Below are 27,711 nucleotides of genomic sequence, written 5' to 3'. Positions count from 1 at the left end.
AAAGCTTATTTAAGAAGGGATGTGACAGAAGAAGTGATACTTTCCCAGAGGATGAAGGACTTGTGTGAAGCTTGAACACTAAGCCTTATAAAACATAATCATAGATTCTCACAGCTTCTTCAAATCACTAAATCTTGGTGACTCGTTTTATCCATTCGTTGTTCAATGCTATATACATGAAGAGCAGCCAGGTAACTCTCCTGCTGTACTTGTCAGGAGGAGAACATGCTCCTGTGTCACAGTGATCTTCAAACTCCATGCTCTTTGGAGAGGTGTGTTGTTACAAAAGGCATTTAGACCTGAATCAACAAACCTTTGTGAAATAAGCACTCTCCATAAAATAATAACAGTCTCGGGACTTCTCTGTTTTATATTGATCTATCTTTATCCTTCAGACTCTTCTGACCACTGACAATAGTGTAATTAACTCTACTCACTACTTGCTTTGTGAGCATCTTCTGACAGCTTTTTCCATAAAAGCCTCCTGTGTAGTAACCTTGCAATGGAGAGTCAGATAGCATTGCTGTGTCATTCTGTGCCACATGGGAGATCAAAAATAGCCTTCTCATTTTGTTTGAATGGCATAAGTGTTCTAATACTATGGTAAAACTGTTTTTTAACTTTTCGTTGTCTTTAAAAGTTAAGAACGAAGTATTAGTTGGTCACTTTTCATTCAGTGCATTTTGCTCACTAAGATCAATCAAAGTACTATGTGCTGAAAGCATTAGAATCAGAAACACAGTTGTAATGTCAGTGCAAAATATTCATATTATCCAGTTAGTTCCTGAAAACTGTGCATAAAAGTACTTGGACAGAGACAAGACTAAGATAAAAGGTTTCTTTAAAGTCTGGTATTTTGGGGTGCTGGTGAGCCATCATCTAACCAAGCTTTTTGACAATGTGCTGATCTTAAATTTCAAGAGAATAAAGAAGACTCTACAAATGCTGCCCTTGGAATGTACAGCAGAGAAAAGGAGTATGTTCCATTCCATGAAGAATGTGGATGCAATGTTCAGGTATGTTGAGTTATGTGAAGTTTTCTTCATGGATTTTTCACCTCTTTGATATGTAAATTAAATAGGAAATTAATATTGGCGTGAAATGCCACTTTTTAAAATGGAAATTTAAAAATTAACTTTTAAAAAGTTAAAATTATTTTTACAAATTAAAAAATATAATATGGGCCCAAACTGCATAATAACCTAATAATTTAATAAATTGTCTAGCTGTCCCTTGTACATAAATTTTTAAAGATGTGCAGAGTGTTAAGCAAGTGTTCAGGAGTTATCAAAAAGAAAAAATTTCCCCTGAAAGTAATGGAACTGATGAATGGAACTGGTTAAATATTACATTTCTTATACTTCCTCTCTTCTTCTATCCTTTTGTTTCATCTTCCCTGTCATTTTCAGATCCCTTCCTCCCATATCCTTTAACACACCTCTCCAGACCGCCAGCTCTCTTCCATATTCCCTATCAGTTGAACAGGATTTTAGCTGTTTCTGAGCCTCATGTTTGCTAATTGGCCAGCCAGTATGCGTGCTAACTGGGTAGTGGTAGGTCAGAAAGAACAGATCAGCATCTTTTGGGACAATAACTTATTGTTCTCAGAACAGTGCTCAATGGATAGGCGTTCACATTGCATAAAATCAGTGTTGCATGTGGTTCTAATGATTGATTGTCTCAGCAGGGAGGCCTCAGACTGAATTGGCTAATATATGCAGCTTGCCTCTTAGAGATGTTTTCTCCAAGATACAGCTACATTTGAGTACATAGAGACATAAGAGGGACTGTATTGTTTGTGTTTACTTTGTGTTTGCAGAACAGAAAAAACTTAAAACTTCAATATTTGGGGATCTAAGACAATATGTCTGTTTAAATCAATTGGATATGTAAAGCAAAACAGTGTCTGGTATCTCAGTAACTGGGAAGGGTGTCTCAGAATTAAATCCTGATGAAGAGGAAGTGTAGGGAGAGAAAATAGGGGAAAAAAAATCAGTTAATGTAAAGAATGTTGATTAAAAAAATCATTTATAAAGATTAATGAGAGATGAGCTTCCTATTTTATTAGTATAAAATGCAGTGTTTATGTTTGTTTGGGGTTTTTCCTTCAAAAGGTAGAGGCTTGCTTGCAACACCTTGAGGAAACTGTGCACAAAACCGTGTGTCTCTACATTATGGAGGCAATATTGGCTTATGAAGAAAAGCAGAGAGAACAGTGGGTTGACTACTCAGTCCAAATTGCACTTACTAGTTCACAAATCTGGTGGATTTCAGATGTAGAAATAGCACTCAGTAGGCTGGAAGAGGGCTTGGAATCAGCCCTGAAGGATTACAACAAGAAACAGGTATGGGTGTCTTCTTTTTGTTTAATTCAGTGAAAACTAATATAGTGTGCAAATGGTCTCATAAAAAGATATGAGTGCCGTATTAAATAATTTTAGTCCTGTAGTAAGTTAACTGTTGTTGGCATCTTCTGAAAAAAGAAAAATGCCTTTTGCTTCCATTTCTGTCATGTCATGGGCCTTTGTATCACATCTTAGTAACTGGGTTTTCTGTGGGATTATTCTGAACAGAGATGAAAGTTAAAAGCAAGATAATATATAATAAGACAACCTTAATGTAGCAAGGCCAGAGTATGCAAGGCTGTGCATATGCAAAAATTAAAAAAATTGTGTAAGGAAGCCAAAACCGTTGGGTCAGTTTGTGTCAAATGAGACAGTTTACTTTTAATGTGATTTGTTTTAGTTCCACTTCAAAAGGGGGTGGCTTCTATTGCTTGAATTTTGCTTCATCCTTCTTATTAAATGTTGTTGTTCTGGTAGGAGTATTCTTTTCTTTCTTCTTTGTGAAAACTTTAAGTAGTTTTGGTTCTCATTTCTAACCTATAAAATCTACCAAAAGAAAATAGGAAAGAGATGATTAGGGAGGGAGGAATATGATAGAGGTATCTAGAATCATTCCTGCTATTGAGAAGGGTGATAAAGATTAATTTCTTTCTGCTGTTTCTTATAATACAAGAGATAGTGCGCACTGCTTGAAACTGTCAGGTAGCAGACTTTAAACAAAAGAAATATTCTGTCACAAAGTACAAAGTTCAAACTATGGAACTTTTTGCTACAGAATGACAGAAGTATGAAGAGGATCAAGAAAAATGTTTTGCCAAATTCCTGGAGAATAGTTCGGTCAATGGCTATTAAATATGATGGTCTAGATACATTTTTCATTGTTTGTTTTTCAGTTTAGGAAATCCTGGCTGGTGCGTCTGTGACATAGCCTTCCAGGATATCCATGTTCTTGACTTGATTTTTATCTTCCTTTTTAAAATTATGTTCTGCTGACTTCTGTGAAAGAGAGATACTGGACCATAATTAAGCTTTATCTGATCCGATAAGGTTTTATGGTCTCTTTGCAAGTACAGCTCACTACTGTTTCATGTTGCGACTGCCTGCTGAGTGGACAACCTGTACCGGGGACTTTTGGACTGGCTCTGCTGGTTCTGCTAGAGTGGACTAGGCAAGAAAATCTGGACCTCAGTGCATATGACAGCTCACTGTTATCATAAAGAAGTGGAGCTTTGGTTTGTTTAAAGGAAGATGCCAGAAATATTCTGGGATGCTAGACAACTTTATTCCAAATTTTGCTATTGAAATATCCTTTACATCCATGCTGATATGATACAGAGGTATAAGAAGCCCAGTGAAATTGCTCGCTGGTTTTGTTTTTTAGGCATTTTCAAAATCAATTAGGATTTGGACTGTGATTCTCAGATAACTTGTTTGTGTGCAATATTACCCTCTGGGCCTTTAACTCCCATCTCAGTAAAAACAGCACCAGTAAGCTTATATGTATATTACATAGTACAAATAATACAGAAAATGTAGTATTTGAGATGTCTTTAATTCACCCATGCATTTTTGAGCCAGAGTTTTAAAATGTAAAGGCATAGTTCTGTCTCACAGTAGCTACCCAACAGAATAACTTTCTATTAGGGTTATATTTACCTCCTTAGAATTACATGCAGTAGCTGTGTGCATTTTTCTTTTCTATTTGATATGAAACCTAAAAAAAAATTCCATAAGATATTTCTACTAGCTAACTCCAAGCATAATCATTCATATCACATTTTGTGATCCTTCCCTTAATTGCCTTACCTGTTTTTGAAACTTAAGTCACTGAACTCATCTAAGGTGTATTTTTAAATACTTTGGACAAAAGATGTTCTCAAGCAATTAAGACACCAATTTTTTCAGTCTAGTGCATATGCAGATGGTAACCACAAAATTTACAGTTCAGCTTCATGCAAACCTCCCTACCAAAAATCCTCATCTTTATCCCATTCTTCCTCCCCTGCCTACTTGATCATCTTCAATATTTGTCCTCCTCTGGATTGTCATTGTTTTGGTGATGGTTCAAACATAGAGTTTGACCAGGATTTATTCTGGCTTCTCAGGTTTAATATTAGTAAATTTGTACATAGGAGTTAGTTTGTGTGATAATTCATTATGTAGGCAAAACTGATTTCTGGGAGGAACTAGAAACATTTAGAAACGGTGCTAAATGGTACTGGAATTCATCTGTTCTAAGAGGATTATTTAAATCTTTTTAGGTCAGGCAACTAAATGCTCTTATTGCCCTGTTGCTCAGATAACTTTCCTTGGGTGATTGACAGAAGATCATGACCATTTGCACCATAGATGTTCATGCTAAAGATGTGTTAGCAAGTCTTGTAGCTCAGAAGGTATGCTTTGGATATACTATATTTTACATATACAATTTTAGGTGTTTTGAAAAGAATTAATAATACTTAAGCTAAACTTGGGCCTGGATCTGCATGTGGAAAAGCAGAGGTGGAATATTTACAGTCATGAGGACAGCCTGCTTCAGAGCCATGTACTCAAACTTTTTTGCCATGCCTGCATTCTTGTGGGTCACTTCTGTCTGAATCTAAAATTGGTTTGAAAGAAAGTCAGATGTCATCTTTTATCCTATTTCCTATCCTATTTCAAACTTTTAGCAGGTTCTCTGTGAGCAGCAAGATGTTTCCATTAAATTTCAGATCACAAAACTGAGTATAGATTATCCTTGGGCATTCTGAGGGTTTTTCCAAATGTCTTTAATTAGTCTGTCTTTAATTATTCCATCTTCAATTATTCATAGTGTGTTTTATTCTCCCCTTAGAGGCATATATACATATCTCTAGAGCAAGGCACTCTTCTCCTATGGTGATTCTGTATAAGTGCATTTCATTAACAATTTTAAGTGTTTGTATAAACCAAAGTGCACACTCTATATATATATAACTTTGTTGAGGTAAACTAAGGTGTCAGACACATGTTGCTGGTTTGAGTACACAGAAACTTCCACTGGACAGGGACTGAAATAGGAAAGAATTCTCATTTTCCTTCTGACCTGCTGGGCCTCTGAATTCTTTAGAATACTTTTCCTTCTAAACATGGAAGCATGACGACTCCCTCCAGTGTTTCTCTAGCAAGTTTCATTACAAGATGAGAGACATTGTTGACTTATGATTTGTTACAAATGATACCTAAAATGAGTTATGATGCATAGAAGTTCGGGTAGCGTTCTCATGGCCCAGTCGCGTAGCGCAGACCAGCATTACAGCTTATACCTTCCAACACTGCAGTGGCTACTATTTAAAAGAAACCATTAAAAAATGCATGGATTTGGGAACAGGGAAATGAAATAAAATGAGTTTCTAAGGTGGCATTCAGATAACAAGAAACAAGGCTCAAGAAGTAAAATGAAACTTACTCTGGCAAAGGTAATGTCTGCTCACATGCAAAGACTGTATTGTTTGTAAGGAGAGGTGTTGGCTCAGTAAGTGGCAATGAGTTCTGCAGTGACAGCTCTATTAGAAAGGTCTTATATAACATTTACTTCTATATAAATGCACAATGCCTCGATGTGAGTCAAATCCTTTATAATGGAATGTAGTAGTTATTATTCATAAATGTCTAGGAATGAGGTACGAGACCTTCTGATGACAGTTGAAGCATTGTGATGTGTTTCGTTTCTTTCATCTGAACAGCTCCCACACAGCATAATGACTCTACAATGTCTTTTTAGGTCACCAGTTCCCAAGCTTTTGCTTGGTTGTCACAGCTACACCATAGATGGGATGAAGCCCAGAAGCACTGTTTTGCCAGCGTTTGCGATGCTCGATTCCAGTACTTTTATGAGTACCTGGGAAATACCCCTTGGCTAGTTATTACAACTTTGCCTGGTAGTGGCTGTTACTAATAACAATGTCTGCTTGATCTGTTTTAGCAAATACAAAGTTAAATGTTTCTTAGAAGTTCAGTGTTCTTTCATACATCAAATATATTTTATAAGGTTTTCTTAGATCTGTTATTGAGACAAATACAGTATCTTGTGAGCATAAGTGTCCATGTAGGTGTGCATACCTGAGTAATGGTATGATCTTAATGGCCATTTATTTGTAAATTAAGTGAAATAAATACTTCTTGCATTTACTTAACTTGGATATTCATCGTCTAATCTGAAGAAGAATATGAGTGGATCTGTACCAAAGGTTAACCAAGAGTTTTCCAGGATTTTTTTTTTATGTCCAAACCAATACTTTTTTCATACCACTTACAATGAAGCTTTTTCTGGAAGTGTCTTGGCTCCAGGGTGGAGAGATGCATCCAGCAGTCCTTGTTGGCTCAGTGTTTATGGTTCTCAGTTGGGAGGGAGAATGCTGAGGCTGAAGCCTTTGTATTAGGCAAATCAGTAACAAGAATCTCGTGTTCCATGTCCTGTGTGACCACCGATGGGATATTTAACTCCTTTAAAAAATGAAAAGCGTTGATGTGGATGGTTTGCATATCTAAAACAGACATTTTCCAAGTACTGCCACATCATAATTTTATGTGAATATGCAAGGTGTATGTTTACAGCTTCAGTTCATTAAAATATAATGAGAAAGCAGATTCAAAATAAATCACCCATGAATCATAAAGTTTTTTAAAACAAAAACTGACATTATAGTGTTCCTTGCAATGCTAACAATAATTTTTTTTTATGTTAAGGTGTTATATTACTCTAACCCAGTCTCTCCACCTAACAATGAGTGGTACTTCTGCAGGACCAGCTGGCACGGCTAAAACGGAAACCACCAAAGATCTGGTCCATGCCCTTGGTATGATGGTATATGTCTTCAGCTGTTCTGAGCAAATGGACTACAAAGTGTGGTGTTCAGTTAAAAAGTATAGAAACTGTTTGTTTGTTTGTTTGTTTGTTTGTTTGTTTGTTTCATATAAAGCTCATTGGAAATCTTTGCTTTCAGGAAAAAAAATTAAATCTTTCAGTTTTGGTTTCAGTCTGTAGGGAATATCTGTAAAGGTTTGGTCCAGACAGGAGCTTGGGGATGCTTTGATGAATTCAGTCGCATCTGAGTAGAAGTTCTGTCAGTGGTGGCCATGCAAGTAAAGACTATCCATGATGCAATGAGAAACAAAAAGAAGTGAGTATTTTATCACTGCTTCTTTATCATCCTTCACAGACCATAAATACTAAGCCAATAAAATCTTCTTCCAAAGTTCTTTTGAAATCCTTTGTAAATGCGGTGAGAGAGTAGAGAGGTAGTATTAAATTACCTGCGTATATCTAAATTAAAGTAACTTTCTCTTCAAAACATAGCAATAAATGTGGGTACATTCATGGTCCTATAGAAGCCCAATTAAAGTTTTGCTGTTGAAGTTCTTGTACTGTTCAAGTCGTCCACTGTGAAATGATTGCATCATATGGGTCAGAACATAGGTGGGGTTCATTTTTGCAAGATCTTGGGGGCTCCAGGGTTTCCCAGTGTTTTTGAGACAGGCCTTCCGTTTTCACTGTACCATGTTCTCCTTCCTCTTCCCTTTACCTGATACAGTCTCCTGCCCTCTTCAAACCCACCTCATCCCTATCAGTCCCAGCATTATTGTATTGGTAGGCTCAGCAGAATTTACTGAGTTGTGCTCCACGCTTCATTTCACCTTCAGTGATGGCAGCTGTGTTGTCTCTGTTCTGTACCAAGTGAGGAACTGACCTATCATCATTATACTTTCCGCAGACAAGCAACCATCAGAATTTTATATTCTCTGTCTCTTTTTCTTTGCATTTATTCTACACATTTAAAAGTTAGTTCCTGTGACACATGCTTCAGCCATACACATTTTTTGCCTTAACCGTCCAATTTTTTCCTTCCAAATTCAGTGCTGGCCACAGTGGAGCCACAGTTCACTAGAAGCTGGTGCCTACCAGGGAAATGCCACTATATGTTTGCTGAGCCCTCATAAGCTTTCCTAGGAATTGACTCGTGGCCACTGTGGGAGATGGGATCCAGGGCCAGGTGGACTTTTGTCATCTGAACCAAGATGGCTGGCTTTGTATTATGCAGTTGCTTACATCTAACCTAACTGTAACATTTTAATAAGTATGTATAATCTTATCATTGTTATGACAAATATTTATTCCTTGATGAAAACATTACATTGAAATCATCAGTTGAGATATTTATTACAACCCAGGATATGCAGGTTGGACAGAACTACCTGAAAATCTCAAAGCGCTTTTCAGGTGAGTATACTGTGGGTTAGCATTTTGAGTACAGCATACCTGTCACCTAATGCCACTAGCCTTGGTTTGCAGTGAAGTGCAATTTGTGTTTGCTTCAGAACTTCTATGAAAAGATTCAGTATTCATATTGTGTCTGCCTGTACAATATAATGGCAAGAGAATTAAATGAATATCTTGCCTTTTTTTCTTTGAGTCTACGTATCATAGAGTCCACATACACCGTAAAGGTACCCGTGAGTACATGAAATGTGTCTATGCATGTGCAAGAGTATTCATTGTCTTGTGATTGGAATAGATAGGAATCTTCACAGCTAGGTTAATCTAGTAAATTAACCATCTGTTTAAGCGTGAGGCTGTCACATTATTTCATGGGTGTAGGCATGCATATGTTCATGACTATTTCATAACTACCAGTTGAAAACAAAGCCCTACTCATATCTAATAAGATATTGGATGTGTGATTGTTGAGAACCTGTGAAAAATATAATGCACTGCAAACAATTTCACATGCTTTTGGACACTGTAGGACAGCCCATTATCTTCTTCCTAAAGTACATATTTATGCTTTGTATCTTAACACTAGTCTTTCAAGGAAGAAAGTTTTGAATTTAAAAAGTGTAAAATCTAACTATTTTGCATGCTGCACTCAAAAAGTTTGTATCAAACTCGTGTTCTGAGAGTAAATTAACCTCCATAAGCAGTTGCTGCTGCCTGATGGGCAGTAAAATGGCGTCCATTTATTCCAGTTGGAGCTGCACTTAGAACTATTTGATGATGTTCTTTGACTTAAAAGGTGCAGAGACTGCTTAAAAAACTCATCTAAATTCTTTACTCTAGCAGTAACGCTTTTTGTTGATTTAATCCAGACTTGAGAAAAAATGATTCTCTGACTTCATTTCTTAACATACTGAAGTTCAATGGGGCAAGCTGCAGGGCATTGTCAGACTGTCTGGGAAAGCGCGAATACAGGCTTGCTACCTGGGATCTGCTTTTCTGAGCAGTAAATCCCTTTGGCTGATGCCTAAGATAGAAGCTTGTGGCAGAGTTCAGCCTCATGGTTTTGCTTCTGTGAGCAAGTTGAAACACAAATACTACTTTCTTCCATAAGGATTAAAAAAAAGCAAGGTTTTGATATTATTTCTGCTTTAGCCAAGAAATTTCTGGCACTATTCCTTCAGGTTTTCACTGCAGAAAGACACAAAGTCTGCTAAAATTAGAAAGCTGTTTGCTCAGGCACACCTCATCCTCTTGCCAACCAGACATCCTGCTTCGGGTGGCAGGACTGGGCAGCAGCAGCAATTAGCTTTCCTGTTTTTTGAGCCTAAATTACAATCACCTGTGGCAAGCAGTAAGTGACATCTCTTTACAAGAAGGAAGTTAGGATTTTAATTCATGTGCCTCTGCAAAGATTTTTGCTGAAGGTTTCCATTAGTTCTGCCTTTACCCTACATATGATGGGGCAAAGCAATCAGGAAAGTACTATTCCAAACAAAAGCATGCTTATTCTTGCAACATTCTCTATTCCTTTGGTGGGGAGAAGTCTTCCTAATCCAGGTGATCTTAATTAAAGACAGTGTCTCAAGTCTTGGGGGAAATTACTGGATTCTTCCACAGCTGTAATAGCATGCCAGGAGCAGCAACATGGATGTAGCCATAACTGGAATTCAAAACAACTCGGCTGGTGTGTAACTTTGCTAGAGCACTCTGACTGAGACCAATTATAATTAGCTGGGTCTTAGCAAACATTGGAGGGAGACCCTGAAAGATGCATCCTCTCTTCCTTTCACTTCTCTCTAATGTTTAACAACTTACCCTGATGCTTTAATAAAGCCTTCTCATTAATTACCACCTGAGAACTCTTCAAGGCAAAAGTAGGATTGTGTTGTACCAAGGAAATGATGTCTGGGCAGCCCCTGGATTCAGAGCCTCGCCTAAGAGAGTACAGAGTCATGAGGACCCCAGCCGCCCCCGTGCTGTTTGTCCATGTGGTGCAGCTGCCTCCTTTCCATGTTCAGACAGTCTTCCACATCTTCCTCAGATCGGCTGGATGCAGTATTTTACAAGAGACCATGAGAGGTCAGTCCCTATTGCTACTAGATGTTTTCTCTCACAGTAGACTACTGGAGGATGGAAAATGCATGAAATTATTTTTGTTTTGTTTTGTTTTCTCTGGGGAGAAAAAAAGAGTAGGGAATATGAAACAATATTAATTAACAGTCTTTTCACCCAAATATACAGGCTATTAAATAATGAAATTATTGCTTAATTTTGTGATGCTTTTTGTTAAGTTTTTCTTTGTTTTTTTTGTTTGAGTTTTTTGAAATTTCAAACTGCATTTGCTGCAGAGAGCTGGAGAGTTATCTTTACTTCTTAGTTGTCACATAAAATGAAAGCCTTTGGAATTAAGGTATGATCTGCTGCATATGGGACTCAGGAATTCAACTCTAGTTGACATCTGTAATAGCTCTTACCTGTTGTATAAGGCACAGGAAAGGTGGGGGGAAACTGGTAGGGCATTAACTCCTCATATAGTTACTAATAAAATCTCAGGAGAGAGAGGATCTATTAAATACTACTAGCGTAATATTATTTCTCATGCAAGCAATTATTCCATGTGCCAGTAGGGTATTGGTTATGGGAGGCAGAAGAGCATATCATTTTTTATGATGAACTAATGCATATAGCAGCCTCTGTTTGGGCATATGAAGAAAGCTCTCTTATGGAATAGTTTACTTCAAATTGTTTTATAGAGGGTTGCTTACTCTTTTTCTTGACTGTATGTTATTGATTCCTGTCAGAGATGAACTGATGGACTAAAACACTGGTCTAAGTTTTGTCATGCTCAAGTGCGAGTGGGAAGAAAATAAATCTTTGCATTTGCCAGTAGTAAGAAAAGTGCTCCATGAGAAACATATTTGCTAATTTATAGCTGACATGAAGACAAAATTCAAGATCTCTTCTCTGCTATTGTGTAACTTAACTAGTGATTTAATGAGGAACTTATTTAGTCCTTGCATTATCTCCTTGTATTACTTCTTGTTGAGGATTTTTCTCATTTATATCACTAAAATGGCTATGTTCTTGTTTTAAAAGTTTGAACTAAAAGCTGAGTGTAGAAATGAACAAATGAAAACTCTAAAGGAAAAAAACATAAGAATATTAAAATCATCCAAAAATTAACATCCTTTTAAAAATGGCAAATAAAAATGATGGCTATTTTAGCAATGGCAGGGTGTTGCACCTGACTTCCAGATCCTTTACAGCTGCTGGCAATGTCTTTCAGTTTTTCATGGCAAGTGACACCACTGCAGGCTGTGCCCACACTAAGGTTCTGTAGTACCTGTCTTGCTAGCCCTGCGCTTCTCAGCTGCCTCCTTTCTATACACCAATGTTACTGAATACTAACAATCAACAGAGCCTAATTAGTTGTTTTTACTTTGAAGTAAGGTCCTTGTTAGCTTTGACTGACACTCTTAATTGTAACTCTCTTGAGCTCTGTTTTAAAAATGTTTGCACACATCAGTCATTTGGTTTAAGTGACTTAGTCTTACCATGCTTAAATACTAATCTGTGTATTTGGATTATGGGGTTTGTTTTCTTCCTTAGACCCTGTGCCATGGTTGTTCCTGACATTGAACTGATCTGTGAAATGATGCTGGTTACTGAAGGGTTTATTGATGCATGCTTGTTAGCCAGGAAGTTTATTACCTTCCAGACTCTCTGCAGAGAACTGCTTTCTAGATAGGTGAGGATCTTTTGGGGCTTCTGGGTTTGATACATATTAATTAACACATATTCACTTGGAAATAGTCCAGCTGGACATTGTATAATGATCACTTTTTATGTATATAGACTTATCTTTTATTTTTGAGACACCTTGAATCACATGTTCATCCTTATTATATCACCAGGTATAAGTTCAGAAGAAAGTGCCCTTTTCTTTGATCTTGGGACACTTGTAATGCATTAATTTTGCAACAATTGTACATCACTGCTTGGTACCTGGGATGGCTAAACTAAATTGTGCTGTTGCATAGTATCTTTATTAGAAATAATCCTATTAGAGAGAAGAAAAACTTTAAAGCAAAGTAGGAATTATTACAAATCATAAATAATGTATTCCATTTGGATGAATGTTTGTATAAACATCTCCCAGTAAATATGGTACAGGTTAGTTTGAAAAATGGAAATATATCATTGCTGAATAATTCAATTTGTATACTAGGAAGAGTTCATATTCAAAATAGTTATCTTAAAAATCTATAATTTTTAGGACTGAGAAGATTTATCATTTCTTCCCTGTAGGCAGACTGCTGTAAAAATGCGTAGCTTGCTCTTAAACAACCTACTAGGCAGCAAACCAAGCAAGAATTTGCAAAACTCTTGCCTAAATCCAGACAAAGCTTATCAAACCTAGGATATTCCTAAATTTTCCGCTTTCATAACCAGCTCCATGTTCAACTTCTTTGCCTAGGTGTAGTATTTTGTAAAACGTGGAGAATCATTTTCATTGCTGATACTCAGCATCTTTGGTATTTCAGAAAGAAAAGTTGTTTTCTTGCTGATGATAAAGTGCCTTGAAGTCGTAAATTGCTTTTTATTTTGTTTTCTTATCTATGTGATATATTTTGTACACTTGATTCATAGTTATCTTACATGACAGTGACGTGCTTTGATAGTGACGTCTAGCTTCTAAGAACTGTGTATCATTAAGTTGCGATTTTGCTGGCAGTTAGGTTTTTTTTTTCTTTTACTTAATGATACTAATTGGGCTGTATTTGTGTTGAGTCAAAGACTGGAGTTTATGTTCACATACAATACCTGACTGGTAGCTAGTTTGGGTACTGACAGCAGGGTAGCTGCAACCCCAAATGGATTTTTGAAATTGAGGGAGGGGTAGTGTGCATGTTAAGGAAACTGTAGACTGCCATGACTGGTGTGATGCATGCTAACATGAAAAAATGGTGGCTGTGTAACCTTTGGCTGCAACCACACAGAGCTTGGAGAGGGTGATCATCCAAATATCTACCCAGCTGCTTTTTCAGTGGCTTTTGCAACCTACACTGAGCTCCATGTAGCCACAGTTCCACTGCTAGTTGTACCAGAATTAACCATCTGCGATCTCTACATGAGCTGCAAGAACACCTTTTGGTGAAGTGTAGGCATAGTCTTAAATTTAGAGAGCCATAAGTTCACGGTAAACACTTTGAGCCATCGTAAAATTAGCTGTTACTTCAGCAAGCATAACACTAAGCTCAGTATAGGGTATTTCCTTCAATCATGTAAGGTGCTGTTATTCAAACTGTCTGTGTGTAAGGATCCCAAATATTTCAAACCGGTTCTCTCTCTACTTCTATGTTCCCTAGGAGAGTGAAAGAGGTCAATGTCACACAGCCCTGGAAAAAGGAGGAAGAGGGTTTGAAAAGCGTATGTGTGATGCAAAAGAAATAGTTGTGCCTTCTACATCAGATATCTGCCTTCCCACTGGCAGGACTTTGGGGGAGGATGTAGGCTTTGTCTATGTCCTTCCATTCTCAAATGTTTCTAGGCTTTTCCTCTAGGCTGAGTAGCTTACCTGTCACTCTTTAACTTTGGTGATAGAGCTGGTTTCAAAAGATGCTGCTAGTCTGCATGAACTTCTAATTTGGGAACGGAAAGGTATTGCTAACATCAGGTCAAATTAGTAGATGTTTGGCAGCAATTTTTTTTGCTTGCCTTGATTCATCACGGAGGCATAGTTGTGCTGAATACAATAAGACTTGAAAGCATCGTAGAAGAGGTAGGAGGCTTGTTAAAAACAAGCTGTGGGTGTTAGTGCTGAGAATAACTAAAAAGGCCAGCTCCCCAGGAAAACTTGACATCTTTGCTGATTGAGGTCTCCTCTTGATAATTCCTTCTCCACAACATACTCCTGTGATGGAAAAGTAAAAGATTTAGAAGTGAGCAGAATCTAAGGAGTAAGGAACTTTTGAACATTTTGGAGTGCACTCTGACTTATCAAACTTAAGCCTGTTAAATTCTCAACCTGTGAGAAGAGGGAACAGACATGTTGCATCCTTCTACAGTGCTGGATGAACAAAATGTGGCTTGCTGCTGAAAACTGTTCCTTCAGAAGAGTCAGCATCTTAGGTTTGTAAATAGTATCTACTACCGTTTGAGATTGTTACCAGAGGAAAAAAGGCCAAAATGGGTCCAAACACTTCATAAAATCAATCACATTGACGCTTCTCACAGTATCCTCCTGGACTTTTTATATTCTGGTACAAATTTTGACATATAGAAATAGAGAGCAAAATGGTGGAATATTAAAAATTAACTGGATGTACACCTTGTATGCTTTTGTTTTACTTCACTTTAAACACTTGCCTAAAAACACTGCAAGACCACAACATAAATAGTGAAGAAAAAGATGTCATTTTACTTTGTGTAAGCCAAAGTTTTTCTTCTTAAACATTACCATTTAGTTTAACTAGTCATGTTAGCATAGGAAATTAAGGTATTTTCACAGGACCACTATGACTGGGGACTTCATGCTATAAAGTCAGTTTTGGTAGTTGCTGGCTCACTGAAATGAGGAAACAAGAACAGACCTGAGGATCAGGTAAAATCTTCATTTAAAAGCATACAAGAGAAGAAGCTGCTTCTGGTGTTTTGTCTTTGAATAAAAACAGAATCCTAAAAAGAGAAAGATTTAACACTCTCTCAATATGTGGTTTACCATCCTTTTCCAGGTACATATGCAAGCCTTAAGAGACTTCAGTTTGCCTAAAATAGTGACAGATGATATCCCAATTTTCATGGGCCTGATCAGTGACCTGTTTCCAGCTCTGGATGCTCAGAGGAAGAGGGACCTGCAATTTGAACAGATGGTTAAACAATCTACCCTAGTGCTTCACTTGCAGCCTGAAGAGAGCCTTATTCTCAAAGTAAAAGAATTCATTGCTTTTAATTGCTCCCTTTAAGAGTTTCAATCAAAATAATTGCAAATGAGTTGTATGGGACATGAAGGTTATCTCTCAGTACATTATAGTACTGATAAGGCGTCCTCAAAGTCTCAATGTTTCAAAGGCATTTTATCATGGCAATAATGTGGCTCAGTAGGATAAATATACCCATAAAGAAACCTATCCTGTTCAAAAAGAGCTGTCTTCATTGACAAAATGTTTCTTAGTGTACACTACCAAGCATTGGTACTCTGTAGCCTAGTAATTACCAGTGATTGTTTATAGGGAGGAAAAAGGAGTAAGGGAGCAAACACATTATAAAAATAGGAAGGTGTAGATTTGTAATGTGCCTGGTTGCCTATACTTTTTTGCTGTTTCTGTATAATATAATGCATATTGAATGTGCTAAACACATAAAAACATGCATGTACATGTATGTATGCATGCATACAAAAATGAGTTTTCTATAAACTAAAATTAAACACTAATTTTAGTTTGAATTATAGAGAGGGTGAAAAGGTGAAACACAGAGATATTGGAACACTGTTGGTATATGGACCAAATAAAAAGTGTGTTTATTTGGGCTACTATGAAAGTGTATCCCCATCCTCCTTCAAAGAACATCTACATCTGCTGTATGAGGTAGTACACTGCTTTCCTTTATTAAGCTTTATTGGAAACTGAAATAACTGGCTAAATGTAATTGTTCCCAGGATTTATAAAGGACTTTCTGCTTTGTCTTGTTCCATTATCCTGACAAAAGGGTGAAAGACAAGCTATACCTTGGAGTAACATCAACTTTCCAATCAGCCTTCTATAGAGCATTTTGATTCCTGTTAACTGGGTAAATCAGAAGACAACCACTGAGGAACATGAACTCATTCTTATTAGACTTTAGAAAATCAATGTGTATGTTCTTCATTAAGACACAAATCCATAAGGAACCAAGCTCCTTCCATTCTGCTGCTCGCAGAACTATTTTTTTGAAAGAAATTTATTTCTTTAGTATTCCTTGTATTGTATGTATTAATTTAGTAAGCTGATTTTGTATTTTACCTGTATTTTACCTGTATTTTACCAATTACTCTGCTAAAGTGATCCTGACATGGCAAAAGAATGTGATAACCGTTCTATACCCTTGAGCTGGCACAATCCAACTGGAGCAATATGGCTGTATAGCAGAATGATAAGACTTACTGTCACTTGTTGAGGTAACGGCATTTGTTAAAACAAGCCAATTCTCTTTGAGTTTTCTGGGAAACAAATGATATTGCTTGATGCAACATCAAGTCAGCTGAAGCAAGTCAGCTGAGAAGTCATCAGTTCATTTTTCCTGTTAAAGGGAATAGGAAGGCATGCAAAAAGTGATTTTTGTGAATACTTGTGTCCCTGTAGTAAGGGGACAACGGGAGATCAAGTGTGCTCATGATGTGTCCCTTCTGTGTGGTAGGTTGTTCAGTTGGAGGAGCTGCTGGCAGTGCGTCACTGTGTTTGTCATTGGAAATGCAGGGACCAAAAAGAGTAAGGTACCTATCTACATAGTGTTTTTTCTATCTTGCATTGGAAAGAAATTGCCCTGATTCTTGCTAAAAACACTGTATGTTGTATGTTACCTTTAACTTAAGCTGCAGTATAATAACGCACTGTTCAGGCCATCCAGCCAGGCACATGATGTGCACTTGCAGACCTCAAATGTTACAAGCAAATTCTAATTTTTTATGTTGTTTGCATGTTTCAAGGTGAGATTAATGCACCGAATAATCAACATTCTATTTGACAGATAGACCGAATAATACTACTTTGTTCTGGAAGGCAAAGCAGGATGGTTTAATTAGGTTTCTAGACAGAAGCAGTGTAATATACTGCCAAAACAATAGATGAATATTTCTAATAGACAATGCTTGTCCATTTTGGCTACTAAACGTTGACAGTCGTCTGGCTTTTCTTCACGTACATCCTTTTCTATCAGAGAAGATGGACTTTAGAGTGCAGCTGTGTCAGAATGGGATTCTCCCTCGCTGTTCTGATAGACTAAATGGAAATCTGTGGCTGAAGTAGCAGGGAGGCACGAGTAAATAAAGATAAACAGTTGGCTGAGGGTGAGGGTTTGCAGTCTGAGACCCAGCTCAGAAAGAAAGCCAAAAGACTGTATCAAAATCGTGTCCCTAACATGCAAGCTGTCCCTTTTCTTTAGGTTCTGAAAATTCCGCATCACACATACTTGAACATGAAACAAAAGTCTGTTTGGAATGACCTTAACCCAAAAGCTCTGACAACTAATGAACTATTTGGTTTTATACATCATTCAAGCCAGGAACAGAAAGATGGCAGGTAGTGCAGATGTTCTTCTAACTAAAAATAGACACTAACTAGAAATAGACAGTGCCAGAATTGGAGAAGGTGTTGGAGATCAACTTCTTGTGTTTTTCCGTGTTTTGATGCAATAAGATGGGGGTACAGAGCACTGATGGTTCTGGAAAGACTAGAGGCAGAACAGGGTGCTAGAAGATAGAAGATCGGGTGCTAGCCTGAATGATGCTGATTCAGCTGCCTTGGGAGGAAGAGTTTTTCTCCATAGACCCATGAAGCCTCCCATATCTCACCCATATCATTAAGACTAACAACAAACTCTCACGCAGCCAAAGCAGAAATAGATCATTATAAAATAAAATGTAATTGTTTTGCTCTGTCAGATGTTTGCTAAAAATATTTATGATTTTAATTTGAATAACCATCTAACAAGCAAGCAAAGGAAAAACTATGGTTTTAAATATGTAACAAAAGCTGTTTGTTGTTTCAGTGATGCGGTAAGACTTCTGAAGTTTTAATTTCTGTAGAGTGTATTACTTAAGCACTAAAGTGATGGGATTCTACTGAAATATAATTTGCAGGTCTCCTGTCATCTCTTCTGAGAGAGCAAGCTGAATATTACCCAAGATGGGTCAAAATGGTTAGTTTTAGATGACAATATAGATCCTGTGTGGTTTGAGTCACTCAACACTGTTATGGATGATAATAAGGTAAGCAAATAGGAAGTCTACAGGCTTCCCCTCTACCAATTTTCACATTTCCACCCTCATTTCTTTTTTCTTTTTTTTGGGGGGGTGGGAGATTTTGTGTGTGTGTGTGTGTTCCTTTTTTCTCTCATTCCTTTCATTTCTTTAGTTTTCACTATTGCAAAGTAATATTTTAACATCTGAGTAACACATTATCTCTTGCCTATTTTGTACAACAAAAAAGCTTGAAGTCATTTTGCATATACTATAAGGGTGATTGTGCCTCCTAGTGTGCAAGTTGATGTAATTCAAGATATCAATCATAAGATTATTGAAGCTGGCATTTGGAATTCCTTTCAATCAATCAGACTTAAAATTCCATGAATTAAGTCCTTATATTACTAGTTACTAGGAAGACTAGTATTAGGGAATCTAGATATAAATCAGTTTGAAAACCAGCAGTAATACCCAAACTTCTTATTCTTAACCTTTTAATTGTACAGTTACTTCGGTTATACACATAAACAAATTTTGTTGGCTGTCTGAAATGTTGTAACATAATGAAATCCAAATCTAAAATCTGGACGTAACTTCAGAAAGATTATCGTACTTTACCCCTTACTGTTAAGGTTTCCTCTTTTAAGCACTTCCACCTATCAAATGTAGTAACGTGTTCTCAGGCTACTCGGAAAGGTGCCTGTGGAGAGGCTATTCACATAGTCTAACCTGAGCTAATGAGGAGAAGGCAGCTTTTCTAAGGGACATCCAGAGCACCTGCATTTAGACTCCTGCTCTGAATCATTTTGTTTTTCATTCCATTTTCTCTGAGAAAAACTTAACTTCCCCTGACTAAAATCAGCCTTCAGGAATACTCTCACTGGTGACGCAGGCTAGTCTTTTGAACAAATTAAACTGAAAAAATCTCACAAGATCAAGTAAAACCTTATGATTTTTGTCCTTCCCTGTGTTTTTGAAGTAAAAACTATAACTGAGGTTGAATAAACTTTGTTTGGCTAAATTCAAGAAAGTGTGTGTGTGTGTGTGTGTGTGTGTGTGTGTGTGCATGCGCAGTGCTACAGATAATCTTCAGTCCTTTGTGGGGCTATTAGAAATGCAGACTTTCTCTGAATTGTATTCATATTAGAGTGTGTATCTTAACTTGCTTTTGCCCGGTGCTTTACTGATCGTTTTGAGGTTCTGACTCTCATAAGCAATGAACACGTGCCTACAACTCCGTCAATGCGGTTGCTGTTTCAGCTACTCCATTTAAGAACTGCTACTCCAACTACAGTCCAGAGCTGGTATTCTCTATCTGAACCCCCAGGACCTTGAGTGGAATCTGTGAGTATTTAACAATATTGATTAGCATTTTTAAGAAACATCTTGAAGATTAATTAGTTTAATGGGAATAGACTCCATTATTTATATTAATTCCTCCTTCTAGTTTTTACTGTGATAATAGTGGAATGATTTAGTTGATGGATGTGTATATTGTCAAACACACAATTTGGGAGATTACAGTATCAGTTAAGTGTTTTATATTTCCCTCTTATCCAGACTGCTCAGACAGGGCAGTAGTGTACTGACTGTCCACTCTTTATAATGCAAATTTGGCAGCAGCAGGACCAATGTCTTAAGCAGTGAAGTGAATAACTTGGCTAGTGTTGTCTGTCAGTGTTGTCATCTACTTATAACTAACTTATATCTGATACTGTTAAGGACTTGGGGGTTTATGAATGACTTCAAATTGTCTTTCTGTTTCTCTTATCCCTGTGGATCACAGTACTGTTCTTTTAACTTGTTTTAGACCTATGCTTCATGCAAATTCATTACAAGAACAACTTTTTTTTAAGAACCTGCGTTTCTGTTTCTTTTCTACAGTAGTATAAAAGTAGGGAATTTAGTCAAAGTACAACATGTGATTTTGAAGCAGGCCGATGTGATCTTTTCCTTTTGTATTTGTTGACCTGATCCAAAACAGCTCCTATAAATTTGTCTAAAAAGCAAATCTTTTTAACATTTGTCAATCAGTGTTTTTATTTCCATACAGCATTACTGATGTTTGATATCAAAATTCAATTTTTTCAACACTCTAATATACCATCAGCATTTCAGTCACTTCTAGCTATCTATGTTAGAGTAGTATGTTGTTGGAACAACTGAAGTTGAAAGCCTTCAGTGCAAACATTTCTCAGAGAAATCTTGTCAGTAGGAGAACTTAATTAAACAGCTTGAGGCTGTGCAAGCTGCTCACCTAGGGGGATGAGGATCAGAGGGCTGGTGTGAACAGGGAGAGGCAGTATGATCTCTCACAGCACATAAACAAAACAGTAGGCAACTGTCCAAGCAGAACAGCTGTGAATGAGTAAATAATCATTTTAGACAGCATTTGATTAATACTGTGTGAGCGTAAGCAGAGGATAAAATTGTCTAATCTTAAGAATATGAATAGGCATGTGTCTATTCTAACCTTAAGCATATATTATAGTTACTATAATGATAAGGAATTGTAGCTCTTCGTTGTGATAGGAACTAGCAGATGAAGGTTATTTCTCTTGCAGTTGTCTTCAATTAAATATAGTTAGATTTTTAAGCTGCCTGGGGTTATATATATTACTAAAAGTCTCTACAGTTCAAGTTGTGTTGAACTTGGGTGTTCCTAATCATCAATTTTGCGTACAGCTTGCACACTGGTATTTTAAATAGCCTGTTCTAAAAGAACACAAAGTACATCTAGAATCCTTGCTACAACCTGCTTTTTGGTGGTACAGCAAGCTGTAAGCAGGAGCAAACTATCAACTGTTCTCCCAGCCCTCTCTACAGTAAAAGATGCAGTCAAAGAAAGGGAGTAGCCATATGCCAGTGTACTTGGCTGTCATAATAGCTCTTAAAAATACAGCAGCATGATGACCTTTACATGAACAAATAAAAATGTTGTGAGACTAGCAGCACTTAAATGTGGTTTACAAATACTACTGCACTGGGTGTGCATTGCACTAAAGCCCATCACAAGCAGTTCTCTAAAGTCAACAAAACCAATCTGTTTTTCACAGCCAGGGGGAATGATTTTTTTCTTTTCTTAACTTCTGCCTCTCAAAAACTTGGATGCTTTCCCATTTGTTTTGCAGGTATGTTGCCAGCTGGATAGAAACAGGGATACACCAATCAGAAAAGGCTAACTTGGCTATTCTCTCTGATAAATATGTGCAACCTTAGTTAGAACAAGCTTTAAAACTGTCACATCTATTCCTGAGAATAGTATGGTGCATTAGGATTAAATCTATTTATATTTTAGGAAACAGTATTTCTGAAACATCTACTGAGCATGTGGCCCTACACAGGAGAAGAAATGCTTAAAATTACTGTGAATCTGCACAGTATGAGATTAAATTTAGTGAATATATCAAACGTGGACACTTATCTTAGTGACATGCAGGGATTTGGAGGTGTCCTATTGCAGAGGTCTGCTTGTAATGAGAAGAAAGGTGTTTATGGCTCTGGGCATAATCCCATGACTTCTGAGTTCTTGTCTTGCTTCAGTTATTAATGTTTCATGTAACTTAGGACCAGCCATTTAATCTCTGTAGAAGCATTTTGCCTCTCTGTAATGAAATGTTAGCTAAACTTATTAGTGTTAGTTACTCTCATTCTCTGATAATGATGCCATAAGTTATTAAATGTTATCAAAGAATGGAGAGCTCCATTTGTTTCATACACAAACAGTCTGATACTGCACATCCTTATGTTGGCATTTTAATTTCACTTAATATGCCTAGTCATTCTAAACAGTTCTGAGTGTTTGCCTTACTCCTAGTAAGTCAATATGAGAGGGGAAAAATAACCGAGTTGTATATTAAGAATTTGCCATAACATACATGCCTGAATTGTATCATCTTCTTCATATACCTCACTTTAAATACTGTAGGGTGGAAGCATTTTGGTAGAATCACATTTTGTCATAATGTCTCTCCGTGCCTTTGACCTACTGAAAGGAGCTCCTAGACAATACAGAACACAGCAAGGAATTGCAGTTTCACTGTGTATATTTAAATAGTTGCTTGAGGTCACTGTCACCTCCCCAGGGAGTAAGACACACAGGTCGCTCTCTTTGCTTATTTATTTTTTGCAGACACACTGTTCTCTATTGGATTGTTTGCTGACCCCTGAAAATGTGCCTCTGGATTGCCCCAGGGAGCTCTATGAGATGTATTTTGTTTTGCTTGTATTTGGGCATTTGGTGGGGCTCTCTCTCAAGATCAAGTAAGTTAGAAGAAGTGACCACACTATCTCACTGTGCTTGAAAATCATATATTTAAAAACATATATGTCTTTTTTAATATATAAATGTATATATGGCTAAATGTGGGTTCCACCCACTAATACTGATAGTGGCTGCAGAGCAGTAGCCCATGCATCTGATTTGTTGGCCTGCAGTACTGTATACTTTAGCTATCAGAATTCATCTGGAAATGAGCTAACTTGACCGGAGGGAACAGACTGCCTACAGTGCAAGGCTCTGTGCAGACTAATTTACCATGCATGGAAAAGCTATGTTTACTTAGGAAAGTGTTACAGTTGTACCTTTTTATCTGTACTAAGTCCCTGGCTAAGCAACTAAAAGTAATCTTAAGGTCACTCCTACCAGAATTAAAGCATCTGGTAAAGGGGCTAGACGTATTCATGATTAATCTTCCTGCTGGATTTGTACTGAGAAATGTAGATATCATCAAGGCATTATAATACATTCCCCTTAGTGACATGTTTTGATGTGATGTTGCAAAAGGTTTGGGTAAGAAAGTTGTAAAACTGTACAATCACTTATCAGTGATTTGATTAGACAGATCTTAATTTCTTGGCAAACATCTAGTTATACCTGCTTATTAAAGACTAACAAGAATGCAGTTGGCTCTACTTCAGTGTAAATTAGATGAAGCCCTTGTTCACAAGGCGCAAATTTATGCATACATAATCTGTAGGTAAAGAAGCAACTTACCTAAGTTTAAGCAACCAATTATTGTATCAAGAGACTGAGAAGATCTTTATAGAAGAAAAAACATTAATGTCTGTTTTTCTGTCCTTCCAAAAGACTTCTTGTTCTGTGGAGATACTGAGGAAGGTCTTGTCTGAAGCAAGTCATCCCTGCAGTCTCACAGCTGTATAAATTTAAACTGAATTTAGAAATTTTAGGAAATAAAAATATTTGGTCTGGATGTTTTCAGAAGAAGGCCTGACTTTAGACCCTTAAAGAGCATTATTACTAAAGTATTGCTTTCATGTTCTTGATTATTTCATCGGAGTCTAGAGGTGTATGTATTTCAAAATAAGATTTATTTCTGAGTCTCTTGTTCATATGCATCTGTATCTGCACTTCATATGAGTTTCTTGATATAGAAATACAGTGTAAACAATTAACGCACCATAACATTTTATAGCTTTCAAATTACCAAGCTGAATTCAGCCGCTGGTAGTTTAAGAAGATAAAGGCAGTGAAGTTTCCATCCCAGGGCACTGTGTTTGAATATTATTTTGATCCAAAGACAAGGAAATTCGTGCCCTGGACTGATAAAGTTCCAAATCTCGGTGTGGCTCCAGATGCACCTTTACAGGGATACATGCATGCCAGTGATCACACAGCTGAGTATTGTTAGATGCAGTAACATTTGGGGGTTTGTCATGATTTCTGATGCCGCCTTAGATGCCCTGAAAGTGACATTCTCCAGATGTATTTGGATAAATCTTTACTGTCTGACCTGTGTGCCTTGAGTTGTGGTTTGGGGGTCGATGGTGAAACAAGGCTTTTATAGAGTTTTTGATTATTGAAGCAGTAAACAGTATTCATATTCAATGTGTTATTGGTATAAAACCTTTTTCCATAGTTGGAGAAATTCTTGCTCCAAGTCTGTTTAATGATGCACTGGGAGTGGTGTCCACAACAGCTATATACCAAAAATTGAAGCCTTAACATTGTTCTATTGCCAGCTTTATGCACAGGTATTCTTTTACCAAGTAAATTCCCTTCAGGCTAACAGAAGTGTATGAGAGCTATTGGCAGCAAATCATCAGGTCAAGAGCATAGTGGAAAGGTGATAAACCTACAAAGTTACAATTAAATTTGTGGAATGTGAATTCTATAAATTGTGATAGAATTAAAGTATATGCCTCTCAGTGGAGGAATAGAAAGCATGAGCCTAGTAGTTAAATATTAATTGCCTTATTTGGGGGATTTTGATTGGTTGGTTGTTTTTTAATCTGATTCACATAGATGGCTCTCAAATGCTTCTCAGTGGTTGGTTGCATTAGTTTCTAGGTCTTTTTCTTTTTAAAAGCTTAGACAAGTAGGATTTTTATTGGGAGGATTAGAAGGTTACTGACATAGGTAGTTATCCATTATCAGCTATCTTATAACAAGTTGTCTTTGTTGTAGCATAAAATTTGGTAGGAAAATGGAGTTTGGAAGAGAAAGTTTTGTAAGGCAGTGAAGATCATCTGTGTTCACAGTAAGTAAAGCTAATCTGTTGTCAACTGTTTGCCCAAAGAATTTTAGATATGCTGAAAGCCAGGCCAAATATTAAATGAAATATAAATTTAAAAATTAAACAAAATACCGGTTGTGCTAACCTTTGTTTCTCCACCAGTTTTGTGAGACTGGCATTCTGTAAAAGCTGAAACGAAACCAACACATTTCAACCAAAACCTGATTTCAAAATCTTCCTACTAAAAGAAATCGGAAAAGAAGTTGAATGCAAATCTTCACATGGAAATACTATGCACATGAAAAGTAATCCAGTAGAATGTTTTGCACTAGTAATTATATTTGAGAATGAGAAAAAGGTGTATCCCAGTTTATTCCTTTTTAGTATGCAGTCATAGCCATATATCAAGAGAAACAGAAATTACTGTGTGCTTTTAAAACTAAAATATATTGTGCAAGTGTTTGATATTTTTTTTCCTTTGCAGTCCCAGGCAATCCTTGTTCACACATTTGAGACAGCACGTCTCAAATATTTTATTGATTTACTCTTAGCAAAAGGGACACCAGTCATGCTTGTTGGAAATGCTGGAGTAGGAAGAACGGTGTTCGTAGGTGATAGGCTTGCTGTTCTCTCTAATGACTACCTGCTAGCTAACATTCCTCTCAACTACTATACAACGTCAGCAGTGCTGCAGAGTAAGTTCCGTATGGATGTAAGAAACCTATCTGCCATCAAATGCAAAGAGGAAATTTTTATGCAGTAATAAGGTCTCATACAGCTATTTCTCAGGGCAATGGATTGCTCAGGGGAGCAAAAGCAGTGAGTGGCCATGACCTCACTATCTGTACACCCAGTCTAGACCTGCTTGGTTCCTGTCTCCTTCCTTGCCAACCATCCTTCCCTCACTGGGACACATCAGGATAGTAACATGCTGCCACTGCAGTGAGCATGGTGACACATGGCTCAGCTCATGCGTTACAGAGCTGGGGAGGCAGCAAGGATGTATTTGCTTTTGACCTCCACAGGTCTGTTGGCTGCTGCCTTTGTCTGGGCCTTGGGATAATCATCACCTAGAAGAGTGGAAAGTGAGGATAGGTAAGAGGTAAGCAGGAGGATGAAACTGGTTGCGACAAATTGACACTGACACTGTGCCCCAAGGAGTTACTATGTACTTCATGTGGGCAAGACAAAATTCAGTTTTACCTTTATTAATAGGAAGCCTTGAGCCATCTTTGGCTGGTCTGAGTGTCTCTGCCTTGTGCCTGTGGCTGTACCAAAAAGGGCAATCAGGAACTGGGCTTTCTTTGACTAGGCACCATACAATCCCAGAGGAGGGGGAGCCTCTGTCCTGAAAAGTTTGGAGTCTCCATGGACAAGATGGGTACAGGGCAAAGGAAATAATTATATAGCACATAAGCAGAGGGAACTATATGTTGGCAGAAAACATTATACTGGTTCTAGGTTTTGGAACAAGAGGAGTCAGATAGTCATTGTAAAATAGGCTGATAAAAGCTCTGCATCTCTTCCCCTTTTCTTGAACATCACCATCAAGAGAGTACAGCTGTCAGTAGCTGTGCCCTCAATGCCACCTTCTTTCTTCTTTGTAGTAACATGAGCTGGTATGATATAATTATACAGAAAGTATATGACGTCCTATTCACTGTACAGCTTTTTACAGCTGTAAAAAGCACTAGAGAAAGAAGTTAATACACTGTCTTATCCTTTTACATGATCTGGGAGAAGATATAAAAACATTCTCCCAATTTTAAAAGCTTCCCAATATGTAAGGAGTCTTTAAGTAAAATCTTCAGAAGCATTTAAGTTTGCCTGATGCTTAATTTAACTGCTTGGGAAATCAATTTTTTGTTTTCTAGCCAATCTACATTGCTGCTAATGGATCAAATGTCACTAGGCTATTTAAAAAATAAGTATAAATCTATACTCTCTATTATTCAATGGAGGCTTTTTTCCCTGCTTTTTCTTTCCTGGCTCCTGTTGATTTGTTCTGTTCAGGCCAGAAAAATAAATACTGCTTTCAGTTTACTTTGTACCTCAATTTGTTCTTTGAAGTGTTTCCAAATTCATGTTAATTTAGATTCCTACATTAGCAGAACCTGATAGCCTTTTTGCCCCTCAAAATGAATGGAGAGATTTGGGAAGAAAATCTGCTGTGCCTCAGGGTCAGATCCTGAGCTGATATAAACTGTCCTACCTCCTTTAACAGGGAATCAGTCCTAAAAAGTTTCAGCTATTCCTCTGTTTTGAGAGGGATTGTTTAGCTAATAATTGTCATTCCAGCAGCAACCATGACCAGGGCACTAGAGCACAAAGGCATAATGCTTTCCATTGCAAACAGAGACTGATAAAAGGAGCTCCTAGGCAAATGATACCAAAGGTTATGTATTCTTCATGCAGGAAACTTCCTAAATAAACCAAATAGGTGAAGTCAACATCACAAGGGCTTTCTCTGCAAGTTCATAACACCTGCCAACAGCACTGCAGCAGTTACTCTGTATTGATACACAGTGTCATTAAATTAAAACTATGAATCTTTAAGGATTTGCTCTGAAATGTTAGTGTTATTATCATCCCTTCAGATTTTTAAGTCAGTATTTTAAAACATCCACTGCTCCTCTTTTTCATCTCCTAACATTTCTTAAGTGGACTCCACTGATTGTCTGCAGTTCTTCTTTCTCTCCACAGTTCTTCAGCTGA

The 27,711-nt window shown here is 37.3% G+C and overlaps 1 protein-coding gene across 1 annotated transcript in view; it reads left to right on the top strand.

Annotated features, from left to right (window-relative positions):
- Positions 1 to 27,711, top strand: part of DNAH11 (dynein axonemal heavy chain 11) — a 137,809-nt gene that overhangs the window by 25,353 nt on the left and 84,745 nt on the right. The window contains 5 exon segments of the mRNA XM_067292188.1: positions 922 to 1,016; positions 2,115 to 2,345; positions 13,950 to 14,090; positions 15,315 to 15,509; positions 25,481 to 25,691. Coding sequence (XP_067148289.1) covers positions 922 to 1,016; positions 2,115 to 2,345; positions 13,950 to 14,090; positions 15,315 to 15,509; positions 25,481 to 25,691 — 873 coding nt within the window.

This window comes from Apteryx mantelli, chromosome 2 (genome assembly GCF_036417845.1).
Source record: "Apteryx mantelli isolate bAptMan1 chromosome 2, bAptMan1.hap1, whole genome shotgun sequence".
NCBI lineage: Eukaryota > Metazoa > Chordata > Aves > Apterygiformes > Apterygidae > Apteryx > Apteryx mantelli.
The sequence above is the reverse complement of the archived record's forward strand: the minus strand, read 5'-3'. Positions and strand labels throughout refer to the sequence as shown.